The sequence below is a fragment of the Ascaphus truei genome, chromosome 7 (assembly GCF_040206685.1).
Source record: "Ascaphus truei isolate aAscTru1 chromosome 7, aAscTru1.hap1, whole genome shotgun sequence".
In the NCBI taxonomy this organism is placed as follows: Eukaryota; Metazoa; Chordata; class Amphibia; order Anura; family Ascaphidae; genus Ascaphus; species Ascaphus truei.
Window position 1 is genome coordinate 109,887,994 of NC_134489.1, and position 19,147 is coordinate 109,907,140.

The window sequence follows — 19,147 nt, forward strand, 5'->3', positions numbered from 1 at the left end:
AGGCCTCACGCCTCCCTCTGCCTTTAAGCTAAATGCCTTTGGGAAGAGCGCGGGGCCTCTGTAACCGCCGCGCCCCAGTTTGCGCACCCATGGTCTTCTTAATCCACTTACATAGGCTGTAATGGAAGAGAACCGCTTAATAGACATGGGCTTCTCTGCTAATGACACATTGCTGCAGCTTTACTTTATGTGCTAGGTAGCGGTCATTCGCATACACCCTTTCTTCTAACAATAAATACCACATCTGCTATTTTATAAATTGATTTTTTTTCTTTATACAAAACACGCTGCAATATTTATTTTATCATAAAAAAATACTTAATTAAAAAAAAATAATGATTTAACAAAACCACAATTTAGATCTGAAACATGACATTAAAACACACCATTTCTGTTAGAGTTGTGCACGATACAGTACAATTTCTGCAGCTCATTTATTAGAGAAGTCTGCCTGTAATGTCCTTTGCAATTTCGCGATATTGGCGTCCAGTGCAGCCAAGCCGTTCCTGAAATCCTGCTCATCGTGTGACGTAAACGTGGAGAAGGAGGACGTACTCCAGTCTGACTTCCCAGACATGAAATCCAACATGGAATGGTCACTGGGGTCGCCATCTTTAATCTGCAGATTCTTCATCTGTTGTAATGTAGGCGGGCAGCTCACCGACTGTACGTCAGCGGAAAACACCGCGACAGGATATTTTTCCATTTCGGGGAACCCCTCACCCAGCTTGATGCTCCTCCCTGGCATTTCAGAAGCATTTGTCAAAACCTTTTTAACGCCAAATTCGCCATCAGAAGCCACTTGTGACTCTTCAGGGCCCCCACACCCGCTGTGCTTCCTGTGAGCAGAGCTGCTCTCGTACCCCCCAGGTTCCAGGTCGGCCGTGGGAGGGGTGCATATTTGTCTCAGAGATGGGGCTAACTGTTTTTTGCTGGGGCTTCTCGCCATCGGCAGATACATCGTCTCATCGGGTTTGAATTGATCGCATGTTAAAGGGCCGGAGTCACTCCTTGCATCAGTACTGGGTTTTTCGGGGATACATATATACTCTGATCGCTGGTAAGTGTCCCGGTGAGAGTCCCTGGGGGCTTTACTGGTAGCAAAGTCCTCACTGAGATCAGAGGTCACACAGCAGGTATACATTTTACTGGCTGCCTTCGGGGGAACAGGTTTCTCTGAAAAAATGGCTTCAGTGTTGGGAAAAACATGGTCAGTTTCTAATTTCTTCAGGTAGCTCATGATGGAGGTGCTGGCAGGACACTGGTCACTCTGCAGCTGCCTTTCATAGCTGTCTAAAAGAGACTTGGTCAAGTTGTTCCCAGACGTGGATTTGGCGTTATCCTGGCTGAGGTCAGACAGCAGTTTTGCCATACTGTCTTGCAAAGTTCTGTTAAAAAAAACAAAACAAAAAAAAACAACAATTTAATGATCATTTGTTTCACCTGCACTCTCCTCATTCATTAAAGTTACAAAGTAGCGGCTTCATGGAGAGTCCCAAGTAACATCTTCAAGTTGCAAAGAGCTGAAATTATAACAATGTAGCACATTCTCCCCAAATTGTTGTTTTGTTTTTTCAGAATTCAAGTTGTGTAATAACTTCTATGAGAAGAATTAAACAATATTCAGAGACAGACTTTAAAACAGCTCTCTCTCTGAGGCATACATTTTTAATTAAACTTTTATTTATAAAATGTTTTACCAGGAAGTAATAAATACATTGAGAGTTACCTCTAGTTTTCAGGTTTGTCCTGGGCACAGACATGTAATGACAATGCATGGTGACACGTTATATTTACAGACATTTCATGAACAGTTAGGGACAATATATGTTATGGTCGTATGTAACAGACAATTATTACGGACAAGATTAAAATGTGAGACAGCTGAAGTCTTGAAAGAACTTATAGTAGAGGCTTTTGCTGTTGGGGGTCAGTATTCTGAGGTCCCCCTGATCTGAGGGAGAGAAAAGTCACATTTACGTAAGATCAGACTAAACATTATTGGTTTAGAAGGAAATTACAGCAAGGTGTGTGACATCTCCTGTGTGTGAAACATGCGGGCAAGTGATCGTGATACTATTAACTTAAATATTTACTTTTGAGAGTCTAGTTGTCTTACCTTATAAGTTCCCGCAGTCTGCTCACTTCTGCATCTCGCTGCCGTAAGGTTATTCCCAAAATCTCCTTCTCCTTCCCCGAAGCTTCCAGCTTACACTGGAAATCCTTCATTTTCCCCAAAACATCCTCCACTTCTGGAATACAAAGATAAAACCAGTTGTGTGCGTCGTCGTCACCGTGCAGCCCCATCTTTCCCCTCCCGATTACCCACTGCATTATTGCACTGATGATGTATGTAGTACTGTACATGTGTGCACAATAAATCCCTGCCCTTAAGAGCTTACAATCTCATTTGTAATGAGTTAGTGGCTTGCCTACAAGAAGCTGACCTTGTTATTCCAACCAGGGTCACCAACTTCAAAGGCAAGTAATATTACCCCTGTACTACTTTGCTGGAAAAGTATGATCTTGAAAAGGTCTGGCTAATAAACCGCTTTCCACCTCCGTCCGAATCCTTGTGCGGTTTGGGATAACATTTAAGAATGATTGGAGATTTGTCCTTGGGGGGGGGGGGGGGGGGAAATAACCGTCTGACATTTATCAGCTTGGACTTGACTTGAAACACCAGGTTAGCATCAGGAACTCGTGTGTCTGAGGGGGGTTTGGTGCATTGAACGGCTACCCTATCATTCAAGCAGACATCCAAAGTACTCCTGGGAAAACTTGCCTATTTTCCCCGTAGTAGCGGCTATCTCACTCTGCTGCCACAATTTAAGCCGTTCCCCCTCCTTCTCCTGGATGATTTTAGCAAACTTCTTGTTTTCATCCTTTTGGATATCAATGACTTTCAGGAGCTCCTCGTTGTTGCTCCGCAGGGATTCGAGCCCTTTTTGAGATTTGTTTAGTTGATGTTGTAATGTCATGTTCATGGACTGAAGAGAAATCACTAGAGAGAGAGGGAGACCAGTGTCACGGACCTGCCTGAGAAGCAATGCTATAAAAAGACCATGAATGAGATTTCATGTAAGCCGTGTCATAGTCTAGTACAAGGCGGGCCAACTGCAGTCCTCAAGGGCCACCAACAGGCCAGGTATTAAGGATATACCGGCTTCAGCACAGGATGTTGACAGTCACCTGTGCTGAAGCAGGTATATCCTTAAACCTGACCTGTTGGTGGCCCTTGAAGCCCGGAGTTGGCACCCCTAGCATCACAACCTATCGACACTGGATTGTACAGGAGTTAAAAAACAAACAACGGCCAGGAAGCAAATAATAGGTATGACATATATGGCACGTAGCATATTTTAAGGAATTATGATACAATATAAGGGGGGGCGAGAAACTATAAAAATGAAACGAAGGTAGAAATAAATCACTGCTTCAAAGAGCTTGCAATCAGAGCAGCATGCTTAGAAACACAGTAAGTGCATTAGGTCAGGGGGCGTGGTGGTTACATTAAAGGATGGGGGACCGCTCGAGGCCTCTGTAACTCACTTGCCTTGATTCAGCTGGCTTCGGGCGACGCGTCGCCATGGCAACACAGCGTCAAATGACGCTGCGGGTCACATGACATCACATGACCCCATGGCATCATTTCACGCCGGCACAAAGGTAAGGGGGGCGTGCGTGCACTGGGGGAGAGCAGGCAAGGGGGCGCAGCACCAAAAAAGTTTGCGCACCCCTGAATTAGATTATCCAGGAATGGCAATGAGCACGTGCATGTTACAGAGCACGTGCATGTTACAGAGAACGTGCATGTTACAGAGCACGTGCATGTTACAGAGCACGTGCATGTTACAGAGCACGTGCATGTTACAGAGCACGTGCATGTTACAGAGCACGTGCATGTTACAGAGCACGTGCATGTTACAGAGCACGTGCATGTTACAGAGCACGTGCATGTTACAGAGCACGTGCATGTTACAGAGCACGTGCATGTTACAGAGCACGTGTATGTTACAGAGCACGTGCATGTTACAGAGCACGTGCATGTTACAGAGCACGTGCATGTTACAGAGCACGTGCATGTTACAGAGAACGTGCATGTTACAGAGCACGTGCATGTTACAGAGCACGTGCATGTTACAGAGCACGTGCATGTTACAGAGCACGTGCATGTTACAGAGCACGTGCATGTTACAGAGCACGTGCATGTTACAGAGCACGTGCATGTTACAGAGCACGTGCATGTTACAGAGCACGTGCATGTTACAGAGCACGTGCATGTTTAGTGACATGGCACTGGGCTCACTAGTGTTTATGGACGTGCCTGCTTTTCCCCCAATTGGGTTTCCATGTAAAACTTTGAGAACACAGAATAACGGAACAGTTGCCCCATTGGGATGGGAACGCTGAATGACGCGGAACAAGTTTAACAATATACGGCGTCAGGACGGCGCAGCGCTGAACTACGCATAAAAACCAGGACAACGTGAGCCTCATATCCAAATATATATCCAATGGCAACGGGAAAGGGACGAGGCAGACATTTCTTTTTTCAGGTACATGAAAAACTTGTGACGGCCAAAAGCAAAATCCAACTATTTGGCATTTGATAAAACTGTGAATTTTGATAATCGGTCCAATAATTCATATAGGTGGTTGTACTATATATCAGCTATTAATAAGTAAGTGCAGCAGACAAGCCAGTAACTAAAGGATTAAAGACTCTTCGCTCTCACATTCAAAGTTGTGCTCATCAGATCTTGCTGCCGATGCAGCTCTCTCCCGATCCCGGAGCTGCTGGTTCAATATCCTTAATCGCCTTCATGGGATGAGTAAAAAAGAAGTACACAAATACAAGCAATGACCGTTAATTTGGCTGCTAATACTGTAAACGGCAGTTTTTACAAATGCGGTAAAACAAGTACATAAGGACATTTGTCTTCATTTCATAATTGCATTTTCTTTTGCGGCTTCTTCATCACCACCTCACAATGCTGTTTACAACGATACTTTTCTGAAGAGAAATTTTACATGAGTTTTTCTTCAAATCTATTCTGGAGAGGTTTATCGTATGTATGGACAGATGACCAACTGTGTATCTCATATAGAATGTGCCTTCTCCCATGGGCAGTTTCATGAAATGAAATCCCTGCCATATTAACAATTACAGGTTAAAAAAACAAATTAAAAAAGGAAGGCTCTGCTTTAATGCACCTAATTTCAAACCATTAAAAAGGTACAGGATGGAAGCAGGGGGTCTTCGGCGGTGAACAACGTTAATTTCAGCTCCGGGGACCCTCTGCTTCCCGAGATACCTACGTAGGGAGTGCCGGTATCTCCGTGTTTAAATGTCCCTCATCACGCAGACCAATAGGAAGCCACAAGGGATGACGTCACGGCTTCGTACTGACCCGAAAGACACGGAACATTTAAGCCGCCATTATGTTAGCCCCAACAAGCCCCTGAGATGCTACCAGCAGAGATACAGCCCCCTGCCTCAATCTTATAACTAATAAAATAAAACATCTGGAACCTGGAGTGGGGCTTTAATGAAATCCCTGCGCTCTGATTGGTCGCACATCTGAGCTTTAATTGCCTAGCAACGCCCAGAATTTTAACCAATCAGAGAGCAGGAATTTCAGTAGTCACTTTGATTGCTTTGCTGGGATGAGGCTGGGAAGTGAGGCCCGAGTGGGTAGAGGGGGCGAGTATGTCTGCAGGTTCAGGCCTTCCACTGCTGCACCCTGGACATTAAAGGCCATGTAGTGCCCTGTCCCTGGGGATAATTACATACATATATATCTATACTCTTGCACTTCAGAAGATAACGGAGATAGATAACGGAGAAGATAACGGAGAAGATAACGGTGAACCATGAAAAGCGAATTATACTGGCAGTCATCACTCCAATTAGGGCACTAATGAAGGAGGTGCGACTGTATTCTAATTAAACTATTCATGGCCATTTACTACGGACATACTGTTCAGCGAGTAAGACGGCAGAGTATTTTCCTGTTCCAGTTTTCCATTTGGTTATATAGTCTAGGTTGTAGGGGTGGGCACGGATTGGGTTATATATAATAGGTTGTAGGTGTGGGCACGGATTTGGTTATATAGTATAGGTTGTAGGGATGGGCACAGATTGGGTTATATATTATAGGTTGTAGGTGTGGGCACGGATTGGGTTATATATTATAGGTTGTAGGGGTGGGCACGGATTGGGTTATATATTATAGGTTGTAGGGGTGGGCACGGATTGGGTTATAGTATAGGTTGTAGGGGTGGGCACGGATTGGGTTATATATTATAGTTTGATGGGGTGGGCACGGATTGGGTTATATATTATAGGTTGTAGGGGTGGGCACGGATTGGGTTATATATTATAGGTTGTAGGGGTGGGCACGGATTGGGTTATAGTATAGGTTGTAGGGGTGGGCACGGATTGGGTTTTATATTATAGTTTGATGGGGTGGGCACGGATTAGGTTATATATTATAGGTTGTAGGTGTGGGCACGGATTGGGTTATATATTATAGGTTGTAGGTGTGGCACGGATTGGGTTATATAGTATAGGTTGTAGGGGTGGGCACGGATTGGGTTATAGTATAGGTTGTAGGGGTGGGCACGGATTGGGTTATATATTATAGTTTGATGGGGTGGGCACGGATTGGGTTATATATTATAGGTTGTAGGGGTGGGCACGGATTGGGTTATATATTATAGTTTGATGGGGTGGGCACGGATTAGGTAATATATAATAGGTTGTAGGGGTGGGCACGGATTGGGTTATATATTATAGTTTGATGGGGTGGGCACGGATTAGGTAATATATAATAGGTTGTAGGGGTGGGCACGGATTGGGTAATATAGTATAGGTCGTAGGGCTCACTGATTGGGTTATATAGTATAGGCTGTATGAGAGGGCACTTATTGGGTTATATATTACAGGTTGTAGGGGTCACTGATTGGGTTATATAGTACAGGTTGTAGGGGAGGGCACGGATTGGGTTATATAGTATAGGCTGTAGGGGAGGGCACTGATTGGGTTATATAGTATATGCTGTAGGGGAGGGCACTGATTGGGTTATATAGTACAGGTTGTAGGGGTCACCGATTGGGTTATATAGTATAGCCTGTAGGGGAGGGCACTGATTGGGTTATATAGTAAAGGTTGTAGGGGTCACCGATTGGGTTATATAGTACAGGTTGTAGGGGAGGGCACGGATTGGGTTATATAGTATAGGTTATAGGGGAGGGAACAGATTGAGTTATATAGTACAGGTTGTAGGGTAGGGCACGGATTGGGTTATATAGTACAGGTTATAGGGGAGGGCACGGATTGGGTTATATAGTACAGGTTGTAGGGGAGGGAACAGATTGGGTTATATATTATAGCCTGTAGGGGAGGGCACGGATTGGGTTATATATTATAGGTTGTAGGTGTGGGCACGGATTGGGTTATATAGTATAGGCTGTAGGGGAGGGCACGGATTGGGTTATATAGTATAGGCTGTAGGGGAGGGCACGGATTGGGTTATATAGTATAGGCTGTAGGGGAGGGCACGGATTGGGTTATATAGTATAGGCTGTAGGGGAGGGCACGGATTGGGTTATATAGTACAGGCTGTAGGGGAGGGCACGGATTGGGTTATATAGTATAGGCTGTAGGGGAGGGCACGGATTGGGTTATATAGTATAGGCTGTAGGGGTGGGCACGGATTGGGTTATATAGTATAGGCTGTAGGGGAGGGCACGGATTGGGTTATATACATAGGCTGTAGGGGAGGGCACGGATTGGGTTATATAGTATAGGCTGTAGGGGAGGGCACGGATTGGGTTATATAGTATAGGTTATAGGGGAGGGAACAGATTGAGTTATATAGTACAGGTTGTAGGGGAGGGCACGGATTGGGTTATATAGTATAGGCTGTAGGGGAGGGCACGGATTGGGTTATATAGTATAGGCTGTAGGGGAGGGCACCGATTGGGTTATATAGTATAGGTTATAGGGGAGGGAACAGATTGAGTTATATAGTATAGGCTGTAGGGGAGGGCACCGATTGGGTTATATACATAGGCTGTAGGGGAGAGCACGGATTGGGTTATATAGTATAGGCTGTAGGGGAGAGCACCGATTGGGTTATATACATAGGCTGTAGGGGAGGGCACGGATTGGGTTATATAGTATAGGCTGTAGAGGTGGGCACGGATTGGGTTATATAGTATAGGCTGTAGGGGAGGGCACGGATTGGGTTATATAGTATAGGCTGTAGGGGAGGGCACGGATTGGGTTATATAGTATAGGCTGTAGGGGAGGGCACGGATTGGGTTATATAGTATAGGCTGTAGGGGTGGGCACGGATTGGGTTATATAGTATAGGCTGTAGGGGAGGGCACGGATTGGGTTATATAGTATAGGCTGTAGGGGAGGGCACGGATTGGGTTATATAATATAGGCTGTAGGGGAGGGCACGGATTGGGTTATATAGTATAGGCTGTAGGGGAGGGCACGGATTGGGTTATATAGTATAGGCTGTAGGGGTGGGCACGGATTGGGTTATATAGTATAGGCTGTAGGGGAGGGCACGGATTGGGTTATATAGTATAGGCTGTAGGGGAGGGCACGGATTGGGTTATATAGTATAGGCTGTAGGGGAGGGCACGGATTGGGTTATATAGTATAGGCTGTAGGGGAGGGCACGGATTGGGTTATATAGTATAGGCTGTAGGGGAGGGCACGGATTGGGTTATATAGTATAGGCTGTAGGGGTGGGCACGGATTGGGTTATATAGTATAGGCTGTAGGGGAGGGCACGGATTGGGTTATATAGTATAGGCTGTAGGGGAGGGCACGGATTGGGTTATATAGTATAGGCTGTAGGGGAGAGCACCGATTGGGTTATATACATAGGCTGTAGGGGAGGGCACGGATTGGGTTATATAGTATAGGCTGTAGGGGAGGGCACGGATTGGGTTATATAGTATAGGCTGTAGGGGAGAGCACCGATTGGGTTATATACATAGGCTGGAGGAGTCACTCACCTGCGCAGCTGAGCATTCTCACTTCTCAGTGGTTGAAGTGCGAGCGCTATTTCAGCATGTACATTTGTGCTCCCAACAACTGCAGGCAACAGACACACAATATGTTCCAGCTCTGTAACCAGTCGAAGGGCCTCCCCATCATCTACTGACAAGCAAACACCAATCATGTTATCGTAGGACATCAATGTAGGACCAACTACTAATCCCTTCCCTGCCGGGCGTGTCAGCAATGCTGTGCAGAGTAATGCACCGGAGGACTCAGCCCGCTGTGAGGAAGAAGCATTCATGCTATGGAATGGGCTGCGACACGCTATAGAAATATATTGTTTTTCTCTGTACTTTGTGAATATACAAGGTGCGAGTTAGGGGACAGTCACAGCTCTGTGTCAGAGAGCTTATCATTGAGTAACCTGTATTGTGCGGCCTACACATGTGCACAGTGTTTGTGGTCTGGGACGTTCTGTTGTGTTGTTATGGTGGAGCAGATAAACATTAATCCTACCTTGGTCTGCTACCAACGCCTTAATCTCTCCCAGGAGATATTTCACGGTTTTGATTTTCCGCTCAGCCTTCTCTGGGCTGCTCTTCTTGGGTTTTAAGGAGTTCTTATCAAAACTTGTCTGACAGCCAATGTCTCTCACAGGTGCCATATCCAGCTGGTTGAAGTCTTCGTCCTCCTCACTGGAAGCCTGGTCTATTTCTCCTCTTCTGGGTTCATCCCTTTCACACACGGTCTCTGCAGGTGACCCGGGCTTTTGGTCCTGGGTTTCACAGCGCTGCAGCTGAGCTAAGTGAGCTGCTATGCACTGAAGCAGGTCTGATTCTCTGATCTGCTGCCCGTTGTTCCCGAGCTGTAACACTGTGTTAGCTTCACACGTTGGCTGATAGCTGGGCACAGCCGGGTCGTGCTGCCCAGGTGCTGGAGCGTATGACATCACAGTGGGGGCAGACAATGCTGTGGTGATGAACCCAGATGGAAAGTGAGCAGCTCCCCCTTGTGGCAAAACTTGGTTGTAACCTTCATGGCCAAAATGCTTTTTAAAAAAATACAAAAAATAAAGGTTAAAATGATTTTCAGCTGTTTGATTGCTGTTCCATCTGACGAAGGAGGAGGATTTCCATGCTGCTTTGTAATATACTCAGCATCTGTCCAAGCCTTTTCAGCCCCAAAATACACTACCCGCAGTAGAAGTCATACCCTCTGCCTTTCTAAGGGACAGGTTCCTCCTAGGACTAATTGTGGTGATTTGTTAAAGCATTACATCTGGATAATTTAATGTACATATTGAGTTTAGGTTGTAACCCCGCGGGACGGAGATTGAGGACGGATTTCATTTCCTCTGGCTGCTCCCTGTGGTCACTGCGGTAGGACAGGTGGGGTAACTCACCCATTCATAGGGCCACAAAAAGGCAATATGTTTCATTTTAAGCATGGTTACATGCCCCACAGAAATATCTCATAAAATTGCCCTTCCCCAACATAGGGGCTTTTCTACTGATGCTTAGAAGGGGCTAAAGTGTGCGTGGGAGGCAAATTAAATAATTTGGGGATCGCTTCATGATGAAGCCTTTCTATACCTTAATAGAAGCAAAAGGGTCAATCTTTTCTTTTCAGCGATTCATCCAGTCATTCCCTCGTTACATGGGTTTAAAGAATGTGTTTCCTATTAAACCAAGTAATTTAAAAAGCACACTAGCTATATACCTTCATCAGAGATAGTTTATTGCTAAACATGTGTACAGCAAAAATTACTCACCCTAGGATGACTTGAATGCTGAGGGGATAGGGTGGGAGTGGAAGTAGGTAAGCGGCAGTTGAAGAAGGTCGCACCTTCAGGGCCTAGAAACAGCAATATACTGTGAATCACTCACTTTATCCATAGAACCCTGTATTTCTCAGCTTGGTGCCTCCGCAGAGGAATGGAAAATGACACAAACATACCGAACAGGTTTAAAAATTGTGGAATCTGAATTCATCGAGAAGAATAGAAGTTATAGAAATGTACCATGTTCCAACGCTGGTTGTGCAGACGCGGCCCGAATCCCATTGCAGTTCATCCGTGTTGATGGGCCGTTAAGAAGGGACATTTGAGTCTGTACATGCTCACAGAGCGCTGGCCGTGTGACGGGGACAATACTGGGACGAACACTTGCACCAGGTCTCTCCTCAGCATCAGACACCCCAGAGGAGGCAGACTTCCTCAGAGATGCTAAAATGAAGCAGATACAGATCTGTGATACACATTTTCACCTGTTCTCTGCCTGAGGGCCCATCAATACATTAAATCAGCGTTCTGCACTGATTGGTATTGTGGGGGATTTCATTATATAAACCAGCGATGAAGAAAATAGTGATTTTTAACACACACACACACACACACACACACACACACACACACACACACATCTTCAGCCCTTGTCGATCCACTGCTAGATGAACCCTCCCTAATGATCTTCCAGGTACTGCAAGAATCTCTTCTCCACGCACAGTAGCTCCAACAAAGTTTCTGATTTCATCCAATTTTACGTGTGTGTCATTTTCTTAAAGAGCTGGACAATATATGAATGAAACGTATACCTGTAGGCTTCTATGGGGCATTACCGCGTTAAAGCGGCACGCGTTCATCCACCTGCCTAGTGCTAGAGAAGCATAAACCTACAGCAGAGTAATACACTGGCAGTCCGGAAGGGATTACATTACCGTTACAGTACCTGCACTTCAGGCCACACCTGGTCGAAATAGGAAACCAAAGTGCACAGGATGTAACAGAAATGCCAAACTCTAAAGAAGCAGATATATACAGTATATACACACAGTATACATTGTTATATTAATGTAGATGCATATACTGACATTTCTATAAACATGTCTGAAAATAACAAGCAACAAATGGATTAACTTCAGTATAATAAGTCCCACAGACCGAAGTTTACTGTATAGTATTATGGCTAGTTCGGGTTACCCAGCAAACTGTCCTCTTACTGACCCTCCTCTCTAGTGGAGCGATGTTATTACTTATGTTGTGATGGATAGGAAACACCTGCTCAGCTGACAGGACAAACTCAGTGTACATCGCTTTGTATATAAATCTTTGGAAATCATTAAAGGAATGCTGGAGTCTGCCAAGAACCCTCAGTGTATGTAACTAATAATGCACACAGAGGACATCCAGGAAACATCCAAGCACTGAACCATTGCTTATAATCAAAATAATCCGAGCTGCAGACAGGCCGCTCCAAACTTCTCAGGATCAGATGTTGGTTGTGCACAAGAAATTTGTAAATACATTTGGCTTCTTTAGCTTCTTTTTTTAAATAATATATATATTATTATTTTTTTTAAATGGACAGATAGCAAATGAACTGCAATTCAGGATTGTGAGGTGTAATGAAAAATGCTGCATTGTTTAACTATAACAAGTATCTCAATATACAGCACTGTCAGACTGCATGAGCAATTTCTCATGTCAGATTGAATTTGGGAGCTGCGTAACTATGCTGCTCTCTAACGTCCCCTCTTTCTACAGGACAGTATTACAGGCGGGTGATGCGGGTAATGGGCAGTTTTAGTTTTATTCTTGTTACTTAGTTCCAGTTCAGGATCAGAATTTACCATTAATAAGCCAAAATACTTATGCTGGTGCAAATGACAACAAGCCTTACGTATGTAACCCCACCAATGTCTGAGGGGCCTGCTAGGGATGGAAACAGTCATACTGGCATAAGCCACGTGTGCCGCTCACCAATCTCTTTATGCACATGGCCTGCGGTGGTTGGCCTCCTTGGGATGTTCCGCTTCATTTTCACAGCCGATGACCTGACATTCCCTTTAGTATGGGGAGCGCTGTGAGATCTCGGCTGGGCGCGCTCTGTAATCAACGAATGCAAACAGTACAACAAATAATACACACGCGGCTGAAAGAGAGACCCTCAAGTTCAACCTATGCTAAATTTAGATGACAGATACTTCATCCTAATGGAAGTGATATACTGCATGGGTCGAAAGGTCAGACTCAGGAAGGAACATAGTTACATACAGTATTACATAGTTACATACATAGTTACATAGTATATAAGGTTGAAAAAAGACGTATGTCCATCAAGTTCAACCTATGCTAAATTTAGACAACAGATACTTTATCCTATATCTATACTTACTTATTGATCCAGAGGAAGGCAAACAAATCCCCAGTGTTATATCATCAAATGATATCTCATAAGGGGAAAATAAATTCCTTCCTGACTCCAAGAATTGGCAATCGGATTACTCCCTGGATCAACATCCTTCCCATGTTTACTTATTTGGTATATCCCTGTATACCTTTCCCATCTAAAAAGATGCACAACCTGTTTTTGAACAAATCTATTGTATCTGCCATCACAGTCTCCGTGGGTAATGAATTCCACACGGTAACTGCCCTTATACATACAATAGCCTCAACTACATAAATAAAACTTTACCTGTAACATCATTGTGAAGGATGTCCTTCAATAAAGCTGCACATTGATCTAGTCCTTTGTTGATTACTAAAACCTGCAACATAAACAATGTATTTATTTACTTGAACAATTAGCAAAAGAAAAATCTAAATTATTAGCAGAAAGTAACAATAAACATAAAACAAAATCTCTTTCTTTGATCTTTCTTAAAAGTGAAATCATATCTGTCCTGAACATTTCTCTGTATGGGCTACTGAGGAGAAATAGAGGTCCCCGAGTATGTCGATGATTTCCTGCGTCAGAAACAATATGGGTAACAACCAGGGACAGAATAGTCAGTAATTAGGGTTTCTGTTATCATACTATGTCACATCAAGAACATTGTTCTCCAACTTCAAGGATTACATCATTATCTATAAGATTTTGCCTTCTTCCTAGCACTGAACTCAATTATTAAAATTTGAATTTCAAGTACAGCAAAACATGCTTTGCACGCCTCAGAAGGTACATAACCGTTTCCCTGCTGTGCCTAATCTATGTTGGAGAAATTGTGGCAGTTCCGGGACAGCGAGATCCGTATGGTGGAGGGACGGCCCAGTTATACAATCTTTCTGGAGCAAAATAATAGATCCAACTAAACATATTACAAACGTCGCAATCCCCTTTGATCTATGGATCTTGCTGTTAAGGAGAGATCGGATTAATAGTTACCATCAGGAACAAAAATCATCATCATCATCATTATATCTTTTAAATGCAGCATGATGTTCAATAGCGGTCTCGTGGAAGCAAACATGTGCTTCCTACATTGATCGCATGGGATTGATCCTCCATTGATCGCACACTCATTACATAATGAGTGTAATGAGTGTATAGAAGATCACTCCTGCGATACATGATTCACCAACTAAATTAGATAGTTTATATGGTCATATTTGGTTGACTAAATATCCAACTACAACTAATACGTATAGTACACGTCCAGAACAAATGATAGGGCGAGAGAAACGTATTACAGGTCTACAAATGGATCACCCTAGATCAAAGGGGCTCAACTTCAGTCCTCAAGATCCCCCAACAGGTCAGATTTTCAGGATGTCCCAGCTTCAGCAAAGGTGGTGCAGTCTTCAACTGAGCCACTGATTGAGTCACCTGTGCTGAAGCAGGGCAATCCTGAAAAACTAACCTGTTGGGGTGTGGGGTTGAGGACTACAGTCGAGCACCCTTGATCTAGATTACTGTTACTGATAATAAATAAACAGTAACACTATTTCCTATGTACTTCCGTATCTCGCGTCTCCTGCCATTGTTTCGCGTGTTGTCACTCTACATTTCTTTACCATCCTTGAAATGAGGAATTTCCAAATAGCAATGCTGTGAAAGTCTCCTCTTACCTGGTCTTCGGAGTCTGTGGAATACAGCGAGTACCCGGAATCAGCAGAAGGGGTAGAAACTTTTCTTACTGCAGTCCTATAAAAGCGGGAAGAACTGGATTAAGTTCAGCAGTCTAGCAAATCTGGATAAACGTCTCCGAGAGCGAGGTAGGGTAAACTGCGCACCTTTTTTTACCGTTTGCCAGTCGGACGGGTCCATTTAGCCGCCCAGAAGAAAGTACCTACCAAGATTACAGAATTACTATGCACACATTTCTGTTAACATTAAAAATGAACCAATACAGTGTTGTAGACACAAAAAGGAAACAAATATATGTAGATAATAAAAAATAGATATATTATTGTACAGATAAATCTATTTATAAACTACTTTGCCTAATTGGAACACATAAGATGCAGTCTGACACTGGGGAGGCAGTCTCTCTCACCCCCCCACCCCCCAGTACCCCTGGGGGTGACAGTCTATCTACCCCCTAATGTGCCTGTGGGAGGCAGTCTCTCTCTCCCCAGGCTTTAGAAAGGTCAAGCCCACTTGGTTGCATCTGAACTGTGTTTTAGGGTCCTAGAGTGTCAGCTCTTTGACCCGTGTATTTTTCATGCATTACTGTACCATGTAATAAAATATGCGACAATTGCAATTATTCATGTTGTACCCTTTCCAGGAATGCTAGCAAGTGGTTACGACCAGGCTGTGAGTTTCAGGGCAGGTTTGACAGGGAAACTTCTTTCAGATTGTGTCCATTTAGCGGGGTTCCAAAGTTACTGGAGACCCCAAAAATGTACCCAGGGATCAGGTTAAATTCCCGGCTACGTTGAAGCGCAGTGCTCCGGTCAAAACTCTACCATGAAAGCGTTCTTGCGACTCACCACTAGGAGGTCCTGCTTCAGCACAGACCAGAAAAGGTAAAAAGGAGGCACAGGGAGGAAAAGGGGTCCCTAACATAACAGTCAATGGGTCCCCAATATAACAGGAGGGGCTTCCCAGTTCTTGCCCAGGTCACCCTAACTCTAGTATAAGGTGTTTGGGGGGATACTCCAGCCAGGTATAAGGCCGAGACGTTTTATAAGAATAAAGAAAAGTCTCCATTTGCAGAGTACAAGGGATATGGCTGGGGGGGGGGGGGGGGGTAAAGAAGAGTAGAAAAGTATAGTTTATTAAAGCAGCAATGTTTTAAAATGTTACATACTTTTTACTGTAACAAAGCAGGGTCTTTAATCTCAGGGACAAAGGGGGGCTTAAGGCCACTTCAGTACCAGCGAGTCTAAGGCCTCGGTCCGCTGCACGCGGTGGCGCGGGCGGCCATGTCGCGAGTTCCCCACCAGCAGGGGAATCCTCGCGAGCCGGTCCCGGTCCCCCCTGGCGGCACAGCTGACGACACGCTGTGGCGCGTCAGCCGCTAGGAGACACAAGAGAATGGTGTTTCCTAGCGTTGACGCGTCATGTGGTGTGGCTGTGAGCCAATGGGGAGGGGAGACTTCGGGAGGAGGAGAGGCTTCGGGGAGCGGGGAGGAGTGTGGAGTGAAAGCAGGTGAGTGCCTGTCTGTGTGTGTATGTGTGTGCCCGAGTGCGTGAGTGCCTGCCTCTGTCTGTGTGTGTGTGTGTGTATGAGTGCGTGAGTGCCTGCCTGCGTGTGCGCGCGTGTGTGTATGAGTGCCTGCGTGTGTGTGTTTAAAGTTACCCTCAGCAGCTCCAGCTCCAGCCCGAGTCCGTGGAGGGAGGGGGGGGGGGGGGGAGAGTAGCGGGTCACTCCGCTCAAGCCACGCCCCCCCTCCCTGTCAAGCCTCCCACTCCCGCCCACCTCCCGCTCCGGCTCCCGCTCCCTACAGACCGCATATCGCGGTCTGTGTATCTCAGCGCACCGTCTGTCTGCAGTGCGGCCGCGCTGACTCTGGGAGCGGGGCGGGGCCTTAGCCTTATCCTAGGTCCCTAGAGCAAAGTGACACTAGATGCCAGGGGTGTGAAAGCCATTAATTAAGATAGCTAAGTTAAGTGTCCCAAATCCTGTGATGAAATACAAGCCATCCTGGCAAACTGTCACCTCCCTAGACAGAGCGGCCCCAGCCCTGCAGCCCTAAGTGACTCCAAGCCCATAGAAGCTTTGTGGAGACAACATACAGGACGTTAAGCAGAGAAGTTCCTAAGTCAGACTTTCAGTACCATTTGGAGTGGGAAGTGCGGGAGCTGCTGGAGGCTCATGCTGATTTGAGCTCCAGAACCTTTTGGGCTAAGTCCCGGTCAACCAACTGACTATTTCCAGACTTTATTTCAACTAGGAAAGTCAGTGTTTCCACCCCAAACCCCCAGCAAGTGTATTTTTCTCCTGCCTATTGTAATCCATGGTGTGTTTGCCTGTTTCTATGGAACAAATCGCACTTTACAGGCAGTCCTCGTTTTACAACGCTTCGCTTTACAACAAATGGCTTATCCAACGCTATGCAATGCATACCTATGTTCATTTTTACAACGCCAAAACTGCTTATCCAACGCTCTTACGACGCTTTGCAACGTTGTGTGTGTGTGTGTGTGTGTGTGTGTGTGTGTGTGTGTGTGTGTGTGTGTGTGTGTGTGTGTGTGTGTGTGTGTGTATATATATATATATACACACATTCACATAAACAACGTTGCAAAGCGTCGTAAGAGCGTATATATATAATATTATACTATATAATATTATATTATACTATATAATATATATTATGTTATATTATATATATAACTAGCTGAGAGACCCGGCGTTGCCCGGGATGTAAATGCGTAATACAGTAGGTCGTATTATTTATAAATCGTGGAACAATAGGTGACTATTTGTTGGAAAGGTTGGATAATAATGTTGAAAATAAAGATGGAAGAAAATGTAATACGATGTTGTATAAAAATGGTTTATTGTAAACACACCACAGTACAATGTATATTTTGGTGACATAAGTGATGTGAAAATGTGAGGCGTGTGTCCTGCTAGGGTGTGAGCGTGTGTGAGGCGGCGGGTGGGTGTTCAGTACGGGTGGCGCGTGGGTAGTGAGTGCTGGCTGTGGGTCGGGGTCCTGCTAGGGTGTGAGGCGGCGGGTGTGTGGCGAGTGCGGGTGACAGCTGGTCAGTGATATTGTTGCGTAGGGGCAGGATGCGGCAGGTGTGTGTCGAGTATGTGGGGTGGGTGAGAGGCGGCGGGTGTGTGTCGGGTGTGGCAGGTCTGTTTAGTGCGTGCGGCGGCTGTGTGGCGCGGGGATGTGAGCGGTGGGCGGGTGAAAGGCAGAAGTGCGGGTGGGCGAAAGGCAGAGGCGGGAGGGCGGACGAAAGGCGTTGAAGGAGGGGAGGTGAGGTCGGAGGGGTGGTGGGGGGTGGTGAAGGGAGGTGAAGGGGGGCGAAGGGGAGGTCGGAGGGGAGGTGAGGGGGGGGTGGTGAGGCGAGGTGAAGGGGGGTGGAGGGGAGGTGAAGGGGGGGCGGAGGGGAGGTGAAGGAGGGGTGAGGGGAGGTGAAGGGGGAGAGGTGAAGGGGGGGTGACGGGAGGTGGAGGGGGTTGCCGGGAGGTGAAGGGAGGGGGGGGTGACAGGAGGTGAAGGGAGGGGGGTGACAGGAGGCGAAGGGGGGAGTGGTGACAGAAGGTGAAGGGGGGGTGAAGGGAGGAAGGGAAGGGGGAGGTGGAGGAGAGGAAGGGGAAAGAGGGAGGTGGGGTGGAGGGGAAGGGGGGAGGGGGGAGGTGGGGGAAAGGGTGAAGGGGGGAGGTGGGGGAAAGGGTGAAGGGGGGAGGTGGGGAAAGGGTGAAGGGGGGGAGGTAAGGGTGAAGGGGGAGGGGTGAAGGGGGAAAAGGTGGGGGAGGGGAAAGGGGGGGAAAGGTGGGGGAGGAGGGAAAGGGGGAAAGAGGGGGGAAAGAGGGGTGAAGGGGTGGAGGGGGGAAGAGGGAGAGGGTGGGATGGGAAAGGAGGGGGGATGGGGAAAGGGGGGAGGTGGAGGAGGGGAAGTGGGGAGGTGAGGAGGGTGAGGAGGGTAAGGGGGGAGGTGAGGAGGGGAAGGGGGGAGGTGGAGGAGGGGAAGGGGGGAGGTGGAGGAGGGGAAGGGGGGAGGTGGAGGAGGGGAAGGGGGGAGGTGGAGGAGGGGAAGGGGGGAGATGGAGGAGGGGAAGGGGGGAGGTGGTGGGAAGAGGGGGGAGGTGGTGGAAGAGGGGAAGAGGGGGGAGGTGGTGGGAAGGGGGGAAGAGGGGGGAGGTGGTGGGAAGGGGGGAGGAGGGGGGAGGAGGGGGAGGTGGGAAGGGGGGGAGGTGGTGGGAAGGGGG

General features: G+C 46.5%; 1 protein-coding gene across 1 annotated transcript in view; it reads right to left on the reverse strand.

Annotated features, from left to right (window-relative positions):
• Positions 1 to 271: 271 nt before the first annotated feature.
• Positions 272 to 19,147, reverse strand: part of CCDC14 (coiled-coil domain containing 14) — a 27,514-nt gene continuing 8,638 nt past the window's right edge. The window contains exons 2-13 of the mRNA XM_075610073.1: positions 15,045 to 15,100; positions 14,880 to 14,955; positions 13,507 to 13,579; positions 12,789 to 12,914; positions 11,052 to 11,255; positions 10,803 to 10,885; positions 9,548 to 10,079; positions 9,046 to 9,187; positions 4,740 to 4,822; positions 2,786 to 3,004; positions 2,120 to 2,252; positions 272 to 1,388 (exon numbers count right to left, since the gene is read on the reverse strand). Of these exons, the coding sequence (XP_075466188.1) occupies positions 431 to 1,388; positions 2,120 to 2,252; positions 2,786 to 3,004; positions 4,740 to 4,822; positions 9,046 to 9,187; positions 9,548 to 10,079; positions 10,803 to 10,885; positions 11,052 to 11,255; positions 12,789 to 12,914; positions 13,507 to 13,579; positions 14,880 to 14,955; positions 15,045 to 15,100 (2,685 nt within the window). The 3' untranslated portion in view covers positions 272 to 430. The remainder of the gene's footprint in view (positions 1,389 to 2,119; positions 2,253 to 2,785; positions 3,005 to 4,739; positions 4,823 to 9,045; positions 9,188 to 9,547; positions 10,080 to 10,802; positions 10,886 to 11,051; positions 11,256 to 12,788; positions 12,915 to 13,506; positions 13,580 to 14,879; positions 14,956 to 15,044; positions 15,101 to 19,147) is intronic.